A 24,754-nucleotide genomic window follows, 5' to 3' on the forward strand; every position below is an offset into this window, starting at 1 on the left:
GATATCCAGAGAATCTAACCGAAAGTTGGTTATTTCTATCTTTATACACAAGTGAAGTAGTGGGTTTTAGAGTGGAATCATAGTTTTGTAAATTAATATTCCATTATAATCCTGATAAGGTATCTGAAGTGTATTCTCTTGGTTTTAAAAAGTGTATGTCTTTTGTTGTTAAGGCTTCAATCATGTCTGTAACAGAAATTTTAAAATGATTATGCATATGATTCATTATTTTTCCTAAAAAGATAATATCTAATTGAAGGTTATCTCCTTGGAAGTGGCCATACCCTTTTGGCTTGGATGTGAATTTGTATATGTTTTCAAAATCATGTATAGTCATATTAAAATTAGGGCATCAGTACGTAATGCCTAAATTAACATTCATATCTACCTCAATAAGTCCTATGATGGCTTTTTCAGTGCCAAAAAAGTGAGTATCATGTAATACTACTAAAACTTTTCCTCCTAATTTAGCTCGAGTTAAGTCTCTGAGGCCAAATACAATTAATCCAAGATGTATATTATTATGTTTTCTTAGATACAAACTTTTAGCGGCCTCCTTAGTCATAAGACCTAGTTTTACTTCTCCTCCATCTGGAAGATGAAGAGCTTCTTGTCTATGATGTCTATAGACAGAGGTGGAGAAATTTAAGATTCCTTGACTGTAAACTTTTTTTAGATTTAAAGCATTTAATTATTCATTTAAGAAAATTGTCATATCTTTGTCCATATCTATAACTTCCTCTAGACGAAGAGGGCCTAAAGTAGAAGTTCTATTTCTTCTAGTTAGGGTATCTAACCAAGAAGAAGAAGTATTTGCTTCTATGGATCTAATAGCTCTAGATGATCCGGAGAAAGGCTCAGTTTTTGTCAGACTCATTGACTTTGTATGTTAAAAATTCAGAAGTGACTGGTGGTGTTTTAGGAAGAGGTTTTCCTAAGGATAGGTTACTAAGATCTCTATTAATTTTACAAATGCTTCTTTTACCTCGCTAGCTCCAAAGTTACCAGCAAGTTGATTGTCTATTTGAAGTAGTTTTGATTCAATCAAAGTTAAACGATAATAAATAGAAGTAAGAAGGGCTAAAATGGTATTATTTTGTTGTATCTGAATTTGATCTCCTTTATCGGGCAGAGTAATCTGACAATAACCGTCTTCTTTAGTGGTGAAAAATTGTCTTGTATAATCTACAACATCATCATAATATGTATTTTCATATTTCAATTTGTTCATTTATATTTTAGTTCTTCTAATAAATGAGTAATTTTATCTAATTGTTCATTTAATTATGTTTTGTTGTAGTCTTTTGATTGTAATAAAAGTTGACGAGTAACTAGTTTTGTTACTGGTTTTACAATTTTTGAGCTTTTTAAGTAGTCAAGATTTTTTAAAACTTCGGCTGTTAATTTTTGTTGTTGCAAAGCAAGTGTAAGTAGATGCTCAAGTTTATATCTTAATGTTTGACAATGATTTTCTACAAAGAGACCAAGACTTAGTACTAAATTTGTTAATGTGTTTAAGTGGGGTTGATCAAAATGTAAGAGATGATCAAATTACTTACTTCTAATATATATAACAAGTATGTTCACCCCATCAGCTAATGCAATAAACGACATGTAAAAAAACTTACTTTTTGATTCCCAAGTTACAACTGTTTAATTATTTTGGATTTTTGAAATTGTACGACGGTATTAAACTTTCTAAAATGTGTGATGTGATTATAATTGCTTGACATTTGGCTGTGTTTTAGAACATAACTCTTTATGAATATTTTGGATAAATATTTGTATTATGACGTTGACTATTATAACGTTGATGTAAATGTTATTCGGTTTGGTGTAAATTTTGCAAATTTGTACATGTGCAATAAAAATCAAAGATGTATTGTAGTGTTTACAGGTTCAACAACTAGAGAGGATATATATATATATATATATATATTTTTCCATAGCAAATGATTAATTTTTTTTTATTTTCATGGTTAATTTTATGATCGATATAAAAAAAATGGGTGAGTGAGGATGGGATGAGTGAGGATATAAAATTGGATGCCCCCTGGCCCCTTCCGTTATTATGTTTCAATATTTCACCATAAAATGACCTAACTCGCCCAAGTCGAGACTAAAGTTTTTGCTAGTCTTGTTTATCATGTCGGTTCCTTTGGACGTAAGGCTCATCAAGGCAGACCCATCGGAACAACTAGATAAACATTTGACCTCACTAGGTCCATTGGAACCACCTATATATTGCATGCCATGCATGCTACATATACATTTACAAATTGCCCCTGATTACTTCCCTAAAACAAATTGATCATCTTCAAGATTAATTAGTTAATTCAAAAAGTTAAATATCTTTTATATATATATTCAAACCCAAGGTGATTAGTTATAGGGTTGTGAGAGTTTGGATGCATATTGGAACATGATCGAGCTCGACAAGTAGTGCTTACCCAGTGGTCACCCAAGTGCACAACACAATGAACTCAGTCAATCGATTAACACAACCATAGTGACATTCAAAGCCTCGTAACAAAATTACTTGGTGATGCTTTAGTTCCATCCGATAAAGGAACATGCATATATTCTACGTGCAAGGACCCCAAGTAGGTATACAAGAATGCAAATCTTAAGCACACCATTTAAAGCAGTTTTAGCTATTATGTGACACCATAGGAGCATACACAGTGCACCATCTTAGCCACAGTAAACAATAAGCACACTCCATGAACAGCAACTAAATCTTGCATTTTGACATGTTTGTAGATGATATTGCACAAAACTATATATGACATTGCGAGTGTCCAGGCAGACGAAGATGTGCTTTCATACTCCAGACAAGGATTCGGGCAGCTACTTATTTGGTCAGGAAATAGATGAGCAAGAAGAGAGCCACAAAAGAGGCGATGAGGGTCGCCGTTCGACGGCTTGATTTAGTCTCAAAAACCTAACACACAAAAAGGAGCTTGGAATTTTGGATACTGAAGTCACTGAAGATAATAAATTTTTGTGCTTCCTTACCAGCTTGAAGCGATCCACTGTTCCAGAAAGAATTCCCCTTGACGAATCCATGTCACTGCCCTGAAATATTGACATACATTAGCGGTGATAAAAATGAATTGAGGGAGGGAGGGAAATTACACGAATGATTATATACCATGTGATCCAGGACTCTGTTGTGATTCTCAACCTCTTCATGTATATCACCTGTCAACTGTAAAAGAGCATCGAATGATATCATAAGCAGTTGCTAAGCGTCAACATGAATCTAGGCACAAGAATCAAATTGAGACAAGGTATGGCTAACTTTGTCTTATGGTCCAGTCATCTAATGGGTCAAATAGTAGAGAAAGATTTATGTGTCATCCACTTAAATTGTGCATAGGACTGTAAATGAACCAAGCATTTGTAAACAAACTTGATGTTCGTTCAATATACACAAGATTAACTAAACAAACAAACTTGAACAACTCGTTAAACTAAACAAACAAACTTGAACAACTCGTTAAACTAAACAAACAAGCTTGAATACATATGTGTTCAACTCATTAACATTCGTGAACAACGTTCATGAATAATATTCACGAACCATATTCATTAATAAAACTCTTTTCAATATGTTAAATAAATAATAAAATAAACTAAATAAATAAGTTTAAATTATCAAGCTCAATAACCAATCAAACAATTAAAAGTTTCAAACAATCAAACAAGCTTGAATTGAGAGTTCGATAACATCTAAACGAACCAAGCTCGAACCAAGCTCAAGCCAAGCTTGAATTGAAAATTCGATAACATTTAAACGAACCAAACTCAAGCCAAGCTTCAAACAAACTCAAGCTCATAAAAAATAAACTAAACCAAGCTTGAACAATCATTTCAAAAGCTTGGTTCATTTTAAACTTGGCTCGGCTCGGTTACCTTATCAAACAAGCTTGAACACCCCAAAGCTCAGCTCAACTCGGCTTGTTTACAACTCTAATTGTGCATGGACCAGTTTTCGTGTTAGTGTAAGGTTAGAAGTTAAGAAAGTTGAATTCTGATCTGTATGGTCGTTGAAAGAGTACCACATTAAAAGCTTTTGAAGCCCAATGCCACCTTGGTAGTAGAGAGGCTTGGCATTCCTGCCAATCATCCATGTTTCCAACCCTGATCAGCTGATCCTACACCTAAGTGTATATTATCATGCCTAATGACATAATTTTGAAAATTTATACTAAAAGCTTCATGTTTGACAACTTTCCAAAGCTATTCTGATGCCCATTTCAAAATGTAGGTATCTATCATATCAGCTCAATTTTCAGCAGTCCTAAATAAACTCAGAAACTAGGTCAATTCATAGCCAGAGAAATTTCTCAGTTGGAAGAAAGATTTTTTCGATGTTGCAGAGATATAAGATAAACAAGGCTGTTACACCTTCTCAAACCATCATTTATCGATTCTTCAATTTAAGCAGTCCTAAAGGATCATGAAAACTCAGTTAATATATTGCTCGAGAAACTTCTCTTGCTTCTGTCTGTATGATTCGTATCTACCACTTACCATCAGTTACCTATCATTCAGTAGTCTCACTTGTTGTTCTAATAGTTCACTAGACGCACCTTGAAAAGAGTAACCAACTTAGCAACTATTTGATAACCAAAAAGATCAGCCTCAAATTTTCTTTTGCATCATTTGTCTGCTTATTACACTTGAATTACTATCTTGTACTTACCCTCTTCAATATGCTGACTCTATCTTGTAGACCTTCAATAGCCACATCATTATCATGCTCAGAAATTTCATGAGAAGAAAATTGTGAAGCTCGGATGCCACCTTCTTCAATTCCATCAAAAAGCGCAGCTCTAGTACCTCGATAGTCCCTATAATTGGCTGAGTGTCAGAATAATCAAATATGATGAACATAATATAAAAGACATCAGATACTTTTAAGGTTCAAGAAAAATTTTATAATACAAAAATAGTAACTAGTACTTGAACAAACATAGCTTATGTCCTAGAAATATAATGATTAGTAGGTTTGCAACACAACAGATGGCATGAATATGCAATAATGCAATCAAAGGAATTATGTAACAAGGAACCTCAAAACATATTGAGAACTGCAGAAGCAATTCAAATCAAACAAAAGCAACACAAATGTTAAAATTTCCAGGACTTATCCTCATAATTTTGAAGCTGTAGCTGGTACATGAAATAAACCCTGCATACAGTTCAATCAAGGGGTAAAATCCATGAAACTGACCCCAAATATTTGGCACAAACATGGTTTGCTATCGTTTTTTTTCTATTTGTTTCTTCTCTTCCCAGAAAAAAGGATCGTGTGCTCATGCAACACTAAAACACACTTGAGCGACTAAAAGAACAAATCAGAGGAATGAAACAAAAGCTAATTTCTCGTGTTGATCATAAGCAGGCACAGAGACAGGTCATGACTAACCTTCTGGAGTTCATGGCTACGCTAGATTACGACGATCTTTTTTTCCACAGTCTTCCCTCAGAATTCTCCTCTGCACAGTATTTCAGAAAGCGTATGTATTCAGTAAGGGTTCCAAAACAGAATGAAAATCGATCCAAATATCCAATCACACAACAAATTTTACAAATCTCACCACAGAATCAGCGAATGCAGAACCCGAAAGAAAGATTAGCACAAGAAAAATAGAGGACGGAATCAAATCGAACATTTTGAAAGAATACAATATTGCCAAAAAAACAAAAAAGAGCAGCGCACAGAAACATACGAAAATTGACGCCATTTAACTGATAAAATGCAGGAGAAACGAGAAACATCTTCGGATCTCACAACAATTCGCCCAATCAAAAACCCTAGGTCGATTCAAATTCAAAAGCGTTCGAATTGGGTGAATATAACCTAAATTGATAGAAAGGAACGGATCTTACTCGATCGCGTCGGCAATCTTCGTGTCACGATTCTTTCAAGGATTTCGAGCGAGATCGATTGCGAGAGAGACGAAGGGGAAGATATAATTTCCTCCCTTTTTATTATGGCCGTACGATAATTGTCGGTGGTGATCTTACCGTTCATAGTGTTTCAATAATTGCAAAGCTTCAAGTGTTATTATATTACAAATTATAGGGGGCAAAGTAAAAAACTTCTCAGACACACAGATAAACCGAGAGGACCAAGAGCGACTCCTTCCTTCGATTCCTTCTTCCTCGATTGTTAATGGCGGACGATCTATTCCAGGGCTTGCCTCCTCCCTCCAGTGCCCCTTCTCCGCCGCGGGAGAAGCGTTCACCCTCCCCGATTGAGAGGGATTCACCGCCGCCTCCGCCGCCAGCTCCTGCGCCTATCCTCAAAAGCGCCCTCAAGCGTGACAAACCCTCAGATTCCCATGACCAAGGTGCGTCGACGTCCTTATTCATAAATTTGATTTCTTTTTGTTCTCTGTATCTCCTTTTCGTACTCGTCTTCCTGCCTGATTCAGTAGCTGTGATTGTAATTTCTCTTATTTCGGCGATTAGGGTTTCTTCTGGTTCGATTGTCCACGAGGCCCCACTAATTGACTAATTGCTAAATAACTTGGTCCAATTAACTGTTTTTTTTTTCATTTTAGTGATGGACTGTCAATGTGATTGTGCCTCGCAGCTTTGATTTTCCTTGTTCACATCAATTTATCTTTATAATTTTATATCAATTTGTGTACGAGTATGAAGGTTCCATATTCGGTTTTGGGACATGGAACACTTTAGAAGTATTGAACTATGTTATAGTGATAACTAGAATGCCAGAGTTGCAATATAAAAACTTTTTGACTATTATCAATCCATAAGTTATTGAATATAAACTCTATTATCTACTTCAAAGCTTCGCTAAAGATTCATTGAGTTTAGTACCTATAGTTTAAGTGTCCGTGTAATGGTGCTGGAAGTATCATCATGCCCCAAATTTGGAAAATTTTCACATTGTGGTTAGTTTCAGAGGAAGAACTTGTTCTATGGTTAACTTTTTCGAGTCGTTCTGTTCTACTTGCCATCCAGCATGTGAAAATAGTCCATACAAACGATATTAAATGTCTTGGCTCATGAGGCTCCCTTGAGCATCACTACTTGCACGTAGATTCAGTGAACTAGGATTCTGTTCTCGCCTTTTGCAAGCCGGGGTTCCGCCGAGAAACTTCCTCAAGGCTTTTTATGAGGACCTAGCAGAACTTCTACGAGCTGGAGATAGTTGGTGCGATCTTCTGTGAGGTTCCTCTCCCATTTCTTCTTTTTCTTCCTTGGTTCCTCCTGATCAATGCCGAGTTGCACCACTTTGGTATGCAATCAGCACCATTGGTATCTCTTTCCAGATGGGACCCCAGCATGGAACAAGATTTTAAACCTTGCTTTGTTGTTTCCTTTAGGGAGGATAGATGAATAAGGATCTGTAAAGACTACCCAAATAAGTGGTCAATGCTTGATGGTTATGGCTGTGGTAATTTCATTTTTTTGTCACTGACAATACTAACTTTTTTATTACTTGCAACCTTTTGAATCAAACTCTACATATGCAGCACCCCAGAAACGTTTAAGGTTCAAAACAAGTGTGGATGCGACTGAAGCACAAGTGACGCAGGCGATGCACAAAATAGCTTCACATATAAAAAATCGTGCAAAATTTGGCAAGGCATCAAAACTTGCCATGCAATTAATCCAAGCCGGAAGTGTCAAGCCAGGAACTAGCAATCAGTTTTTTGATATTCTGGAAGCTGCAATGTCTTCTCCATTAGTTTGTAATGAGCCCTCATTGAGAATGGATTATCAAGCCTTATTTTCAGCAGTTCAAGATGTTGCAGATGTAAGTTAATATTGAGGACAATCCTGTTTTTATTGGAAAAAGTGTTTACGACAGTATCCTTGTTTTATGTTGATGCTCGATACACTTGTTCTCTGGTTGAATTCATGTTATTAATTTTCTTATAAACTGCAGGTTTTCAATAAACAGCAGAGAAATCAGCTGGCGACATGGACTTTGCGGGCAGTTGTTGCTAATGATCTCTATACTGATGATAGTTTTGTGGTATGCATTTCTAAACTACAAATTTATGTAGTGTTGCATTAAACTCCATTCAATTTCATGTGTTGTCTGAGTTCAAAAAATATTGGGAAAGTTATTCTTGATGTTTCCATGAGAGTTATTTTTACGAAGACAAACCCACAATGTTATTCTTGACTTTCCCATGAAAGGATAGCATTTGATCTATTTTGTAGTTCCCTAAGGGATGAGGACATTAGATTAGAGTTAGTTGTCGGTCTGAGTTATTGTCTATTGATTCTCATTGCCAGAAAAAGGAGGCAGGTTAGTAGCCAATAAGAAAAAACTAAGGCCGATGGCGCCCTCCCAACCAAAATTTGACTGCCATGGTCAAGATGTGGTAAAGTAAGCTCAAATCAATTAGCTTTTTATCGAACCACGTAGGTAAGTTTCCGAAATTATCAAATCGCGTAGGTTAGTTTCAAAATTACCAAATAACGTATCCACTTTCCGTTTTATCTCTAATCAGTCGATTGATAAAAAAAATCAATCGAATTAATTTCTATTTAAAAATCAATCGATTGATTTTTTTAACACCAGTCGAATCGATTTCTCTTTGTGCTGAAATTTTGAGCAAATAAGTCGACTGATAATAAAAATTAGTCAAATCGATTTGCTTCTGTATCAAAGTTGATTTTGGGTCAAATCAGTTGATGAACCATGCAACCTCGGATTGACATAAAACTAGTTCTTATGTGTTTGACTAGTTCTCCTGATTATATCCATGCCTTTAAATATTTATTTGACCCAATATATTGAGAGCGGTGATTTTTTAAACACGAATGTATTCAAAAAATTCAATTTATGTTCAAAAAAATCACTGCTCTCAATATATTAAATCAAATTAATGTTGGAGGGCATGAATATAATCAGAAGAAGTAGACGAACACATAGAAGCTAGTTTTATATCAATCCGAGGTCTTTGGTCCAAACCTATGGACCAAACATTTTCAGATTGACATGAAACTAGCTCTTATGTATTTCTCTATTTCACCTTATTATATTCATGCATTCAAACATCAATTTAACTCAATATATTGAGAGCAGTGATTTTTTTAACACGAATTGAATTTTTCAAACACATTCGTGTTCAAAAAATCACTACTTTCATTATATTGTGTCAAATTAACGTTTGAGAGTATGAATATAATCAGGAGAACTAACCGAACACATAGGAGCAAGTTTCATGTCATTCTAAGTTGTCTAGGTCCATCATCAATTTGACCCAATATATTGAGAGTAGTGATTTTTTAACACAAATTAGATTTTTCAAACATGTCTGTATTTAAAAAAATCATTGCTCTCAATGTATTAGATCAAATTGACATTTAAGGGCATGGACATAATTAAGAAAACTAGACGAACACATAGGAAATAATTTCATATTAATATGACATATATTGGTCCAGCCGGTTTTGTCCAAAACTGGCTGATAAACCAAATGATCTCGGATTGACATTAAATTATCTCTTATGCATTCGTCTACTTTTAATTATATGCATGCCCTCAAATGTCAATTTGACAAGATATATTGAGAGCAATATACAAGATTTTTTGAACCCAAATGTGTTTGAAAAATTCAATTCATATTTAAAAAATCACTCTCTCAATATATTGGGTCACAATGACGTTTGAGAGCATGAATATAATCAGGACAACTAGCTGAACACATAGGAACTAGTTTCATGTCAATCCGAAATCGTTTGATCCATCAACCGGTTTTGTCCAAAATTGACTTTGATATAGAAGTAAATCGATTCAACTGATTTTCATTATCAGCCGACTGATTTGCTTGAAAATTCGGCACCGAGAGAAATCAATTCGATTGGTGTTAAAAATCAATCAACTAATTTTCAAACAAAAATCAATTGGACTAATTTTTTTTATTCGATTGATTAGAGGTAAATCGGGAAGTGGATACGTGATTTGATAATTTTAAAATTAACCTACGCGATTTAGTAATTTCGGAAACTTACTTACATGATTCGGTAAAAAAGTTGCAAAACAATAGAACTACTAGACCTTTTAACAACAGCGTGCCAACTTGCTTTCTTTATTCACTAAAAGTCTATGCTTGCATTTTGTAGATTTGTTCACATCAGAACATATTTGCTAGTCTGTGTATTTTGAAAGTATAGTAGGCATGTTAACTTTAAGAATCTTTCTTTTTCTTGGTTTACCTACATTATAACTGACAAGTCATAATTTAGTATTCAAAAGCAGCTGGCAAGATCAAAGAAGCCATTTCTAGCCTCCCTCAAGCTACCGTAGATGATGATAACGAAGAAGCCGCAGCATTAGCACTAGCGGAGAACAACACGGTTGGCAAGGACACAGCTGAACATGAGGCTACGTCATCGGATGCCCTCACTGAAACTGACAACAATGCTTCTGATCCATTTGGATTAGATAGTCTGCTTCCAAGTAAATCCAAGAAAGACGAACAACCCAAGACAAAAGATGCATTAAGTTTAAGCAGAAAAGCTTCCGACGACGATGAACACAAGAGATTCATTAAATCTCAAAGAGAGGTCTTATTATTATGTTTGGACACTGCTGCTCGGCGCTATAAAGTTCCTTGGTAATACTTGGTCTACTGTTCTGTTCTTTGCTTCCTATACAAACCCTTCATTGGCTTGTGCTGATACCTTGCCCTCGTTGCATAACAGGTGTCAAACAGTAATCGATATATTGGTTAAGCATGCTTTCGATAACATAGACAGATTCACATCTCAACAAAGAGATGCGATCGAGAAGCTATGGGCTTCCATTAGGGAACAGCACATCAGAAGAAAACAGGGCAAATCGGTGACCGGTAAACTCGACATGAATGCATTTGAGTGGCTCCAGGAGAAGTACGCAAATGAGAAGATCAGCATTCGACATGCTGTTGGAGGCAGTGGTGAGCGACGTGCCCAACAGTGGCTAGGTTAACATTGTCGATGACATCAGAAAGTCTATATGAAACCAAAATGTGATCCCTCATTTCGGATAAAATGAGGTGGCAATGTAATTGTACGTCCAAAGCTTTGGTGATTACACTGTCAGTTCTAAATAAACTTAGCTCAGAATCTAACTGGATCGAGAGATGCACAGCCTAGTTTGTTGTTGAATTAGCAGTCGGATGAAAATTCTCAATATTAAAACTTCGTTTATTAATATCAACAACTAGAATTGTTGTCTGGTCTGCTGCAGAATTAGTCATTTGATGAGCATTCTCAATATTGTCTCATAAAGGAATTGGACCTCAAGCCCCTCAGGCACCGGCTGCGACCATGCTCTGTATATCTCCCACCTTCCATCACTCTGTGACCAAGGGGTTACTTCACACACCACCACCTTTGCAAACACCTGTAGACCCAAACTATTGGTGCGGCTCGCCAGCCAGTTTCAAGATCAACGGAGGTGAAGTTCACAAACACACTCATCAATGTCATTAGCTACAAAACAACAATACAACACTTGGCAACACAAATATTTCTAGCTTTTATCGATGAATTTAGTGAACATCAATGAGACTATATTCTCCCTGAAAACATTAACTGAGTTCCTTTCCTCACTTGAATCATGGAGGCATGGTTGAATCTGTAGACAAGGTAGCAAAATTTAATTGCAAATAAGTCATAACAAAACAGAGTACTTTTACCATCAACAAGTATCCATCTCTAAATTTTATTATTTATTTTATTGTATTGAATCTAAAGTTTTTCCATCGATAAAAAAAATTAAAGAAAAATATTGTCCAAATCCCCTTAGCCTAGTAACCTTACCAGTTTATCTTTCCAGTCCCTCCACAAGCACTGCAAGATCTAGTTGAGGAGCACTTTGAACAATAACTCCACTTCTTTGGAAGTCTGAAAAACCAAAATTCTTTAGTTAGTACAATAGATCATCTTGACTGTGTGAACAAACGTCAAGCATACCCCGCAGTGTATCGAGTGGCCATGTTCTTCGCGGTCAATCTAGCTCTTTCAGCACTTTGGTCAGACAATTTCTTGAGCACAAATCCTTCCCCGTTGCATTCCGCGCAGATACCCGAACCGCCGCAATCTTCGCAAGCTCTGGAAGCATTCTACATCTAGTCGGAGAAAGTTAGCTAGTCGACATCTAGTGCAAAAGAGTAAAACCTGTGGTGCATGCAATTCGAGAATGTACAATGACAGTTTCACTAGCTTTTGTTGTTCTTGCGAGGAGTGATGCTGCAGTACCCACAGCCACAGCAGCGATTACAACCAATGCAGCGGTTTCAGGTAATGCAGAGAACCCAAGGTGCTGATTTCGTTGCCTTTCGGTTTCACAAGGCTTGAACTTTAACAAGTTAGCAAAGCGAGCTTCATTTGCAGTTTGGATCTTGCAGTGCAAAGCTATAGCTGTTTCAGACAACATTATAGTCGAGGACACTTTAATATCATCATCATCAATTCGTGCAAGTCACAAATAATAATACAGGAGCTTATATACTTCAATAAGTGGGTATATACTTCAATAGCATGTCAAATAGGAGCAAGAATGGCACAATGTGCTCAAACTTGAAAAAATATCATCACCATCATCAAATCCTATAAGTCGCAAATAATAATACAGGCGGGTATATACTTCAGAATGTGCTCAAACTCAATTAATATCCTTATCATCACCAAATCTTGTATGTCAAATAGGAACAAGAACAGCACAATGTGCTCCAACACAAACAATATCCTCGTCGTCGTCAATCCATGTAACTCAAAGCTATTTAGGGATCTTTAAATCCATGTTATCAGTTATCTGAAACAAAACCACTTCTAGTTCACCTTCTTGGAGAAAGAACAGTTAGAACTCCGTTCTTAGTCCAGTTCAAATCATGCATTAATAATCTCAACAAAAGAAGAAACATAATGCAGAAAAGCAAAATCACCATCGCTCTTTGCTTGCTTCAGAAAAGAAATTTCTGATTTTTCTCAAGATTTCTGCATATATTACTAAATGTCAAAATATAACCAAATGATATAAAGATCCAAAAATGAAAGAAAAGAAGAGGATTTTAATGTCAACATATAGAAATTTAACATCAGAAGCTTCTGAGACCAAGAAAACACACAGAGTCCAGAGAACCAAAACCCTAAAGAAAAGAGGAAGAAAAACAACATCTAGAAATTTGAAGATTTTTCATGTTCAAAAACTAAGATTAAATTCAGAAGAAATTGAAGTATAAGTAATATATGTATATACCTCTTTTGGAACTTGGAAAACTTGGTGTTGCTGGTGTAGCTCGGAGTGGAATGAGCTCCATCTCCCAATGCAGTAGAGTTCGTCAGTGTGTCGATAAGATTTTGCTTTGGGGAAGGTATATGAGGATTTTGAGAAAATTTCAAGTTGCCCCTTGTAAGTTACCTATTTTCCAAAATGCTACTTGGCTATTTACCTTTTGAACTTACCGATTGAGAGAAATGTCCATCATTTATTTTTTTTAAAAAAAATGAATTGGGATAAATTAAGACAATTTTTATTTAGATATTTGTAATCTAAATCAAATAAAAGAATCGTTTTAATGAATAACTCGATGTTTATTCTATAATTAAAATTGTTACTGGACAGCTTAATTTTCTGAGAATTTATTTATAAAACTTAAATTTAGTAATAAAAATCCTGTTTGATTTAAATTTGATTCATTTTCTTTCACAAATAAATATATATGCATAAACTAGAGGGTACAAAATCAAAATTTTCCCAGGAGTTTTGATAGATTTGGGGCGGATCCAATCAATAGATATGCGAGAGCTGATAGATTAGGGGATCCAATTAATAGACCAATCAGGTGAAGCTATGATATTTTCTAACCGAAAATTATAATTTATCTATAATTATTGGAAATTATAACTAGTATATTAATTATTGATGATTAATTTACTCTTGCAACCTGTTTACCACAAGAGAAGAGATCCACTTATTTTCTTAAGACTTTGTTATGTTGTATTATGGGGATAAGTAACCAATAAACCCTTGATATTAACTTAAATTATTTCAACCATGATTTGCAAAATCATAATCGGGATCGTAGGATCCTACAATTTGGAAGCACTAAATCGATCCAGAATTGATTGAGATCGGGTTTTGTAGTAGAACAGTAGTAGGATCATTGAGATCGTGTATCATCGATGGGATCAGTACGATTCTATGATCATATGATTCTACACTTTGAGAGACAGTAACTTTTAACTCGGATTGAACCATCAAAGGCACAATATATCAAATCTACATTTATTACCAGGTGTATCCTGTAATCGTCCGGTCTTAAGTTTAAAAAAATATTGTTTAAAGTCTTTTCAAAGGCTTCAAACAATTTTTGTTAATAGGGTTATTTTTGTCTTTTACATCATTAGGGTTTTTAGACTATTTAAAACATTTATTTAGTTGATATTTGATAGTTTTGATCATCACGAATATTTTCTTTCGCTCCTTTCCCTAAAATTAGAGGTTTTTGATGTTTATTTTTTTGCTAAATCAACATGTCTTTAGATGATTATTTCTAACATTTGTGTTCTAATCAACAGAATCAATATCTAATCCTACTTGACATCAACAAGCTACAAACCTAATTATAACACTAGAGACCGACTAGTTTGAAGCAAACCCTATCGTTCTACATAATACCCCTCGAGGAGTTGTTTTTTTTGTCCTCTCCCCAACACCTGTGCCAACCATGATGCCTCTTCTCACTTGCCAAAAACAGAAACCAACCTAACAAAGAGCAGTCATAGATCCTTAGTGACAGTTATGCAACATCCACATTTGACCTCAGTAATCTATCATCCACCTTATAATCAGTCGCTAGTCCACATCATTGATTTAACCTTCCACGTGCAGACCCTAGTTAGGCATGCTTCCTTGCTGTTCCAGGCAACACAAACATACCTACAAAGCAATCAAATCAGGCATCCAACAGAAAAAACAAACAAAAAAAAAACAGTGCAAGGACCCCTTTGTTCTTCAAGTCAGACAAGGCCAGGATATGCATATCTCTCATGACATGGACTGCAACACTGAATTCTATATAAGGGACATGCCCTTTGGTCTTCGAGTCAGACATGGCCAGGGCATGCCTATCTCTCATGACATGGACTGCAACACAAAATGCTATATATGTGCTCACTTCAGGTATGCTGAAACAACACAGGAGGTACCTGAAGCTCAAAAGTTTGGTGACATGGGGAAAGGTGTGCTCAAAACTACAGCCAAGGCCATGTCCTGGCCAAGGAGCAGCAGTAGAGAAACTTCTTCATCTTCATCAGCAGTGAAGGTGCCAGAGGATGTGAAGAAGGGGGAGTTTGCAGTGGTGGCAGTGTGGAATGAGAAGGCAACAAGGTTTGTGGCCTCACTCAGATGCCTATCAAACCCTGTGTTTCTGAGGCTGCTGGAGTTGGCAGAGGAGGAGTTTGGATTTCAGCAAGTGGGAGCCCTTGCTGTTCCCTGCAAGCCTTCAGAGTTGGAGAGAATCATTAAGGAGATTAAGAATTATTAGTGGTTTTATTTGTATTGTGTATGTGTTGTTTTTGTTCTTTGTTTATGTTTGGATAGAATTGGACAGTCAGGTGTGGAGATTAGTTGTAGAACCTTAAACGAAAGTTAGTTAAGAAGAGAGTTTCAATCATGACTAGTTAGTTGCTTCTCTTTTTGTTTCAGGTATCCGAATTTGAAGATTATGGTCCCTGCTTAATAATATCAAAACCATGCTCTCTAGGTTTGAGAATTAATTTATCATTGAATAAGGTTGTGCATAAATGACAGTCATCAAACTTCGCATTGTGGTTATTAGTGTTATAGTGCACTTAACAGAGTAGATAATTACTTTGTGATTTGTGTAGTTGTTGCACTTATCTCTACTGGTGTGATTGCATTAGTTGTGTTGACATTAACAAATATTGGGGTTAATGTGTAGGTTATATTGTCAATATACGACTGATAGAGCATCTTCTATTAAGAAACATAAGTATTCATATTCTACATTTCTGAACAAGAGTAGAAGTTAACTTGAACTTGTTTTCTACTTCTGTGATCAATTACTCGCGTTGATATTGCAAATGTTGTCCGTTTGATCCGTCACACTACTTATGTGTTGCCTATGATATGTTCATGAACTAATCATTGCCTAGAGGAATGAATTAAGTTTCTTTTTCGTTATCAGGGAAGTTTTCTCCTAAAGTTGTGAATATGCTAAAACAAAGGAAATCATTAGCATCAGAAGTCAGAACCACATGTAGCAATTTCTTTAAATACTATCAATTTTGAAAATTTTCTAATTGTCAGCTCAACAAGTTAAAGAAGTTTGAATTACAACAGTTTTTTAACATTTATCTTGAAAAGTTCAGACATAAAAACATAGATACATACACAAGAAAAGCCTTCTATTGATTTCACACTCGTATAACTAGTTACCTCGTCTTGTCGCCTGAATCTGATAGAGTATCCTCAGTTGATGCTTCACTTGGTTCAGCTGTTGCAGAACATTTCAAACTTAAGTTTAAACTATCATTCAGACCTCTACCTGAATCACTCAGTGCAGGATTTTTAAAAGTCAACCCGATACCGGGGAACATGGATGATGATCCATTTCGCATCTGCACTTCATCTGGCGATACTACATTTCCGTGCATCTTCATGCTGCCACCGCAGTCACCAGAGACCATGCTCATCCTTTTCAATAGTCCACGGCCTTGAGAATTATTAGGTGGAGCAGGTGGATCCCCATGGTTCAGAAAAGAAGAGGTTTGCCACTCTTTCATAGGCATATACTGAATTGTTGTGCTGCTGTCGGGGTCACCATAGGCCAAGTTCTTCCTTTTCAGTAGTCCGTGACCATGAGAGTTATTAGACGGAACAGATGGATTGCCATATTTGGGAAAAGAAGACATTGGCCCCTCATTCTTAGGCATATATTGACGAAAACATGATGCAGATGGAGATTCTGAATTCTCTTGGTATTTTTTAAATGTATTAACAAACCAATCTGGAACACTTGGAGGACATTGATTTCTCCATGCTGGGGTTTCAACTGAATTTTGACACCAATTAGATGACCTGAAAGGATAAGACTGGTTCGGTAATGTGAATCTATTCAGCTGCTGCCCGATTCCTGCCATTGGATAGCCAGATCTTATTAGATTGCCAGCAAGAAAAGGGCCAGGAGGAGGTCTGAAAGAAATAGGTTCGGCTATAGTCACGTTTGATGGATTGGGACTGGTGCAGCTGAAATTGTTCATACTCCGAATGAGTATATCTCCCATCGATCTTCTAGTTTCTCCATTGCATTGTGTAAATTCTGAGTTTGTTGGTAAAATATTGCTCCCATAGTAGTGACTGTTTGCTGCACTTTTTGTAGCGAATGTAGATGGTGGATGGACTGGCCTAGTAAACTTTCTTGGCTCATAAAACACCTCATTAATAATCTTTTTTCGTTCTTTGGCCCATTGCTCAGCCAAATCCTCTGCCACTCTTGATTTCAAGAAGCAGAGATTTGTATCTGTCAAGATGGTATTCCAATTATTCTGTCCATGCCGTCTCACACCAAGCCATAGGAAATCCAACTCATCGTCTGACCATTGAATGGGAGTCTTTGCACAGTTGCCAAATAAAATGTTATGCTTATCTTTTATCACCTCTGGGCCTTTAAACATAGTCTCATATGCCGATCTTCTATGCCATGACGCTGAACTTTCACCACCATACTGCTCTTGAGTTTTTCTTTCAAGGTAATTAGCATTCTCATAACCCAAACCTGATATTGTTTCTCGTCTTTGGGGATCCTTCACAAAAGATTCATGGAATTGAGAATTCGGAGATACATGATGAAAGGAGGCATTTGATGCCTTTTCAGTTAGCTCCTTCTCATAAGTAGAGACTCCTGGATTTTTCATTTCTCCTTTTCCTTTTTTTTCGGTAATCTGAAAGGTGAACTCCCTAGATGGATCACACTGTGTAGGTGCATCCTGAATTAGGGAAACCATCAGACACAATATGAAATCAATCACCATTATTCAACCTATGCAGAACATGAATACAATGACTTGTCTCATAATTCACCTGATTGAGTTGACTTTGCATGGATGAATTAACTGGATGCTGAGAGGAACCCGTTCCATTTGGCATCCCCGTGCAACCACTACGAAGTTTCACCGCATTGAAGGATGAAGTTTCTAGAACATGTACAGGAAATACTGAAGGTTTTCTGTCAAAAGTTGGAAATTTTAGAATTTGAACATACCTGACTCATAATCATAAATACAAGTTTTTTATTAATAGTAAAACTAAAACAAAGAGCATTTGGCAAAAAGAGAAGCAGAGAAAAGTGTGGGTTACCCATTCACTTGAGGAAAGCCAGTAGGTGCAGGTTTATCCACAGCATCTATCCCAGATTCAGGCACCTATAGAAATGTTAATTGAGGCAATTTTCGTCAACCTTAAGTTCTTAGATGAGAAAATCACAGATTAGAAGAATCTAGAAAAGATTACACCCATGACAAGATAGACATTACATGTCCATAATGGCATATGAAGTGCAAAGTTTACTTTGTGAGACCTACTCGACATGGCAATGACAGTTCTTGATCAATCAACCAGAGAATTATAACAAACAAAAACCCAAAAACCTTTTTGATATTGCATTTTGGCTATTTGCTTCTAGTACAGTTATTTTTATGGGAAAAATATTCTCTAATAAATATTCAATCTGAAAACACCTATTGCATGCAAAGGAATAGCATTCACCAATCACCATTGTGTACTCGATAAATTCAATCCAGAATATTAATTAAATACTGGGGTACAATCCATACTATACAAGGTGAGATACATTAATAGGATGGATAAAGCAACATAATTGAAATTTATCATAGGTACAAGCATATACATCGGGTTAAAGTTTGCCAACGTGGATTACTTTCGGTATCAATAGAATCCCTTGACAGACTCCATATGCCAACTAATTGCATCAATACTAAATTGTCTTTCAAGTTATTAATATCGATGTTAGAAATATGTTTAGAACCTTCTTACTAAATTGATCCAATATGGAGTTTGTGCAGTTCCATTAATCTAGTCAAATATGGAAACAACATTGACAAGCTATGTTGTCTCATTGATAGAAAATTGTCATTCAGTACATCATAAAATGTGTAAAACCTAAAATGCAGCAGGTAATGAAGACTTAAACTACTACCACGAAATGGAACTCTACATGCCCACTAATTGCATCAATACCAAATTATCTTTCAAGTTATTAGTATCATTGCTAAATATGTTTAGAACCTTCTTAAAAAAAGGAGTCAATGTGGTTTTTGTGAAGTAGCATCAATCCAATCAAATATGGAAATAGCATTGACAAGCTATGATGTCTCTTTGATAGATAACTGTCACTCGATTCATCACAAAATGCGTAAACTTAGAATTCAGCAGTCAATGAACTCTAAATTACTATCCCGAAATGGAACTAAAATATTCAACACCTTTATTCTAAAATATACAAAAGAGAAGGCCGTAGTATATATAGCAAACCACATGGACCATAATACTCTCAGGTGCTAAATAACATGGTATATACGTCTTTGTTTGAATACTAGTTGAATCACTAGATAGCTGAGACCTATTAACCAAACTAGCACATCTTGGTTTAGAAATGCTTACTATTAAATTAAATGCCACCAAGAAAAGTTTGTAATTTCAAATACTGGAGTAGAATGACCAGATATCTCACATTATGACATAAAGAAGTACATGACAACATGTAGCGTATGATATTGCCAGGGCACCGCTATAACAAGTTATTCAAATTCATATTGAATTATTATCTAAACCTTACTGAATGGATCCAATGCGATGCTAGTGCCATTGACCCGATAACTATGTTACCTTATTAGCAGGCAGTCTTAATGGTTGATCACAAATTATCATATAGTAAAAAAATGAACATCATTAATAGGTAAAGAAAGAAACCTATAAGCGATGAATCATGTAGAAGGAAAAAATCATCATAAGTATGATCATTTAACACCATGATATGTGCTTAATATCGCGAGGAACTAATGGGAGAATTGTCCTATAAACTCGATAGGCCTACACCACTAATTGTCTGAACCCAACTAAATAATAGTTGATTAATCTAAGCCTTAAAAATACCCCTAACGTAGTGTACAACATCCATTATAGGATTGAGTTTAGATTCATTCAATAGTCATCTTATTTGGCAGCACATAAAGCTTAGTAAGGGATCATTGCTGCTCCCATCAATATCATCTAACCAAGTCAAGAACTGATTCATTTTTTACCATTTTCCAGCACCCAATCCAATGAGAAAAGTAATCTATTGATTTGATGAGCCTAAATAATTGCCCAAAATGTTAAAGCCAAAATTAGTAGTGATATATGCATATACGCCTTACAAAACTCCCTTTTATTAGAGCATAATCAGGATAAAACTAATTGTCAAACATAAAACTTATCAGACAATCAAGTGACAAATCTCACAAAATCGAATTATCTAACATCTATTTGTAACTTTGCAATACAAGATTTACATGCAAAATTATAAGTACTAGGAACCAACCATCTTCACTATAGGGATGAAGAGATCAACTATATGGCATCCATTAATGAGTGTCTTCAAATGCACATCATCAAGAATTTGCTAGAAGAACTTAAGTATCATTCCAGACAATTAATCAGGCAGTAGTTAATGCTATAATAGATAACACCACCTATTATTCCTTGAAACTTATCATTATTTCTTCACGTTTTTATCTTTTTTCCATTTTTAGTTCTGCATATTTATATTACCATTTCATTACTCTTCGAACAATATTTATACTCTTGCGTATTCCTGAAAAATATATCTCTTTATAAATATTTACAAACCTTATGCCAATTGTTATACTAGGCCAATCCACCCATGAAACATGTTTTTGTTACAATATCTAATAATTTATCCTTCCTCTTCTCTTAACAAATAGAGATACAACTTGTAGAACCACTAGTGTAGTATTTGAGAGACACCTTGCTTGGCAATAGGTTACAGTTTCAATCTCACATAGTAGTGCTCTATGTGCAAAAGAAATTGTACCATATGGCCTTTGTTTTAAAAGATAATTCCACCATTTACTCATTTATGAAGACACATGAGATTTCCTTCATTTTTTTGTAAAATATCTCATCAATTGAAGGTAAGTTTCTATAACCAAGGTGAACTAAATTTCCATTCTCTATGCATATAGTAGTTTTCCAAAGTTAAAACACTTAAACTCTTTCATTCTTCTCATATTGAGATAAAAACAATAACAAAGTGATTAGTTAGTTTCTAGTGCAAATAGTTAAAGACTGAGACCCTATTTCACATGTTTACCAATAATGTGTAATCTCAAGAAGGTCAATGTAGATGTTAATAGGTATGAATTAAGAGGAACTCAACCATGTAATCATTGTATTTTTAGAGAAGATTCACTTACCTGATGGTGTTCAATATACTTGAGAGTTGAACAAATATGTTCATAAAAGTGATGTTAATGGATCTACTACTATGTGTGTTTCACCTCTAGCACCTGAACTCTTCACGTACCCCTCTGTATCTGTGTAGGCTTTCAACACTCGAACACTGACACTCCTGGTGGACAATCAATATTTCTACTAATTACAAGTAAGAAATTTTAAAAATAGTCATTTTAGACCCTTGGATCTATACACGTGTCGAATACTTGTACCCTAGTATGAATGAAATAAGACATAAATTTATATGAGCAGAATATTGTTATGATGTACTAAGTAGTTTAGGTAAGTCGTAATCAATATTCTTCTACCACTTGGTTAAGTCTTTGGAAAGGATTGTTTTGTCAAGATGGCAGATCAACCATTAGACCGTATATATTACTACTAAGAATTACACTAAGCTATGAGTTGAATTTTATTGTTAACGAAAACGCTGAGCCTTGAGTGAGAAAATTGTGACATCTCTAGTAAAGTCTTATATGGAAAGTCATGCCCAATAAAGGAGCTTGTAGACCTCCTTTTGTAAGTTTCTTTGTCACTCTTGCCTTCCCTTTGTGGCATTTTCTCATGTTATTCGCCCAAAGTTAATAAATATAAGGTTTCTCTAAAGTTTGCCATCCTCTTGTTTCGTATGCCATGATACTTTCATCCCATGCTTTTTGTCATGTTACGACCTTTCAATCTCTACCGTAAACATGCTCCTACAAATTGTTCTAAAATTGGAAATGAAAGATGCCCAAAGTTTAGCATCTTCTTTTGGTTGTTATGCCTCCACAAACTTCTCACTCGTGCTCTAACAACATGTTGTTGCCACCATGTTGTAGCCCTTATGTTTATGGATCTTCAACTACAAATGTAGCGCATATTTTCTAGAGTTGCTCATTTTAGAATGATGTTCAATATAGGAAACTTGAATGACTCAAAACATTAGCATTTTCTCATGTTATTCGCCCAAAGTTAAGAAATATAAGGTTTCTCTAAAGTTTGCCATCTTGTTTCATATGCCATGATACTTTCATCCCATGCTTTTTGTCATGTTATGACCTTTCAATCTCTACAGTAAGCATGCTCTTACTGATCATTTCAAAATTGGAAATGTAAGATGCCCAAAGTTTAGCATCTTCCTTTGGTTGTTATGCCTCCAAGAACTTCTCACTCATGCTCTAAGAGCATGTTGTAGCCCTTATGTTCACGGATCTTCAACTACAAATGTAGCGCATATTTTATAGAGTTGTTGTTTTTAGTGTGATGTTCAATATAGGAAACTTGAATGACTCCAAACATTATTTTTTAATGTAGTTGTAAAATTAAGTGATCTATGAGGGATCCTCCAAATCTTCATTAAATAAGACTCGTTTCACGAATTTGTCATCTTTTGTTTTGTCCATAGTTATTAAAAGCGCTTGCCTCGTTGTGCCTAGGCCAAGGCGCAACCAGGCGAGCCTCTTGTGCCTCGTCACCTTAAGCGTGCGCTTTATGAGAGGCACCAGGGGCACATAAGGCGCGTTTAAGACGCTTGGTCTTACAAAACTGATGAAGATTCAACTATACAAATCTGAAACATCCGATGATGATGATAATGATATGATTGAGAAAGATGATGAAGATTTTGATGATTTACATATTTGAAGATTTTTTAAATTTGAATTATGTGTATAACATATTTATTTACTAGTGAATTTTATATTTACATCATTGTTTAATATTTTATCCACTATAGTTTTGTTAGTGAAATATTTTAGTAAAAATTTCCTATATGTGTTTGAATTGTAAAAATTTATATCCGGAGAGTCTTACTTTAGTAAGGCATGAGCCTCACCTTATGCATTGCACCTCAAGCCCCACAGCACTTATGGGCTTTTAGGCACCTCACGCCTTAAATAACTATGGTTTTGTCACCCACAATTGTGACTAGGCTTGTCAAAGAAAGGTCTTTCTTTCTTGATTTCCACTTTTTGTATGGATATTTTACTCTTTATTGTTGTTTGTTATGCTGCAACACTTCACACCAATGTGTCATGTTATGGACTTGGGTTCAAAATCTTAAGCCAACAGTACCGATGTTTCCGTCGTGCCGATATTTCTATGTCGGTAATAAATTGGAGGAAGAAGAAAAGACGTGGAGAAGAAAAAGAAAAAGATGCAACATTATCTCAATTTTGGCATGCTAAAGTGTGTCGAGTGTTTATCATAAAATGATATTTGTCAACACGATTGACACAACGACACAAGCAATATTGCCTCGGTGCCAAATAGCATAGAGTTTTTTGTGATTTATCGAAATGACACATTTTGATCATTTCTCCCAGCACGATTCAAGATTTCTATCAATCTCTTTTGTGATTTTCTCTCACAAATCCTTTCATAATTAAGAAATGCAAGATACCCCTAAGTTGGGCATTTTCTTTTGGTTGTTATGCCTCTAGGAACTTTTTCCACAAACTTTATTAGAATGTAGTGGCCGTCTCTCTATCTTTATAGATATCTAACTTAAGATGTGATCATGTTTCTCTGGGTTGTTGTTTCTGGTGTGATGTTCGATTCAAGCAGCTCCAAATGCTTCATTAGTCATACTCCAAAGTGATATGTTTTGTGTTGTCTTTGCAGGAATTCAGCAATCTTTGTGGAATCCTCCTATTCTTTGAGGAATACTTCTTCTTCTTCTTCTTCTTCTTCTTTTGATTTCTGCTCCTTTATAGCTGTTATTCTTTTCTATAATACTTATATTTTTTCCATTTATTTCATTTACTTTAAACAGTATGTTCTTCCAATGAGCTTAAAGGAGAAACAAAATCCATGTAGCCAACCCCAATGTTGGGACAAACATAGCTACAACATACATTTCGATAACATACAGAGCATCTTCTTAATGCTTATATAATCACTAAGTAGCATTACTATAATTGTCTAGTTGATTTATGTTTACGCGAGAAGATGGAAAAGAGCAAGAATGGAAGACATGGTGGGGATGAAAAGTCATATAGATGGAAAGGTTTAATGTGTTTGTAGAGATAGAATATCAAATTGGCATTTAGTTTTTCCTATGCTCCTACTACAAAGACTACCTTAAGGCATTCATTTACCCCTACACTAAAGACCATATTCTGAAAGAACAGTGGAGTAAACTCTCAAGAACTTCCTTTCTTCAGCACTTCATCTCAAAAGAATCTTGGGCTACACTCCTTGTGCCTATGGGTGAGAGAAGAAATC

General features: G+C 35.5%; 4 protein-coding genes across 5 annotated transcripts; 2 read left to right on the forward strand and 2 right to left on the reverse strand.

The window, feature by feature from the left end:
• Positions 1-2,564: 2,564 nt before the first annotated feature.
• LOC122052652 (bet1-like SNARE 1-1) lies at positions 2,565-6,041 on the reverse strand. Its single transcript, XM_042614290.1, has 6 exons — positions 5,902-6,041; positions 5,438-5,507; positions 4,712-4,859; positions 3,155-3,211; positions 3,019-3,078; positions 2,565-2,944 (listed from the first exon to the last, which is right to left on the reverse strand). Exons 2-6 carry the CDS (start codon positions 5,449-5,451, stop codon positions 2,855-2,857), a joined length of 369 nt encoding a protein of 122 aa, XP_042470224.1. The 5' UTR covers positions 5,452-5,507; positions 5,902-6,041; the 3' UTR covers positions 2,565-2,854.
• Positions 6,042-6,145: 104 nt separating this feature from the next.
• On the forward strand, positions 6,146-11,225 carry LOC122052653. 2 transcript variants are annotated; one of them, XM_042614292.1, is made up of 6 exons: positions 7,076-7,279; positions 7,368-7,438; positions 7,518-7,801; positions 7,934-8,023; positions 10,249-10,619; positions 10,708-11,225. In XM_042614292.1, the coding sequence occupies exons 2-6, from the start codon at positions 7,417-7,419 to the stop codon at positions 10,970-10,972; spliced, it is 1,032 nt and encodes a 343-aa protein (XP_042470226.1). In that variant the 5' UTR covers positions 7,076-7,279; positions 7,368-7,416; the 3' UTR covers positions 10,973-11,225. The 2 variants fall into 2 exon arrangements, with proteins under 2 accessions (XP_042470225.1, XP_042470226.1); XM_042614291.1 differs by lacking the exons at positions 7,076-7,279; positions 7,368-7,438 and adding an exon at positions 6,146-6,365.
• Positions 11,226-11,444: 219 nt separating this feature from the next.
• On the reverse strand, positions 11,445-13,353 carry LOC122052654. Its single transcript, XM_042614294.1, has 5 exons — positions 13,247-13,353; positions 12,194-12,408; positions 11,962-12,110; positions 11,809-11,892; positions 11,445-11,623 (listed from the first exon to the last, which is right to left on the reverse strand). Coding segments are annotated over exons 1-5 (510 nt in total). The 5' UTR covers positions 13,308-13,353; the 3' UTR covers positions 11,445-11,622.
• A 1,770-nt stretch (positions 13,354-15,123) lies between these two features.
• Positions 15,124-15,665, forward strand: LOC122054104 (auxin-responsive protein SAUR32-like). The gene has a single exon (XM_042615933.1). It carries the CDS (start codon positions 15,132-15,134, stop codon positions 15,534-15,536), a length of 405 nt encoding a protein of 134 aa, XP_042471867.1. The 5' UTR covers positions 15,124-15,131; the 3' UTR covers positions 15,537-15,665.
• The last annotated feature ends 9,089 nt before the right edge of the window (positions 15,666-24,754 follow it).

This window comes from Zingiber officinale, chromosome 3A (assembly GCF_018446385.1).
Source record: "Zingiber officinale cultivar Zhangliang chromosome 3A, Zo_v1.1, whole genome shotgun sequence".
NCBI classification, from domain to species: domain Eukaryota; kingdom Viridiplantae; phylum Streptophyta; class Magnoliopsida; order Zingiberales; family Zingiberaceae; genus Zingiber; species Zingiber officinale.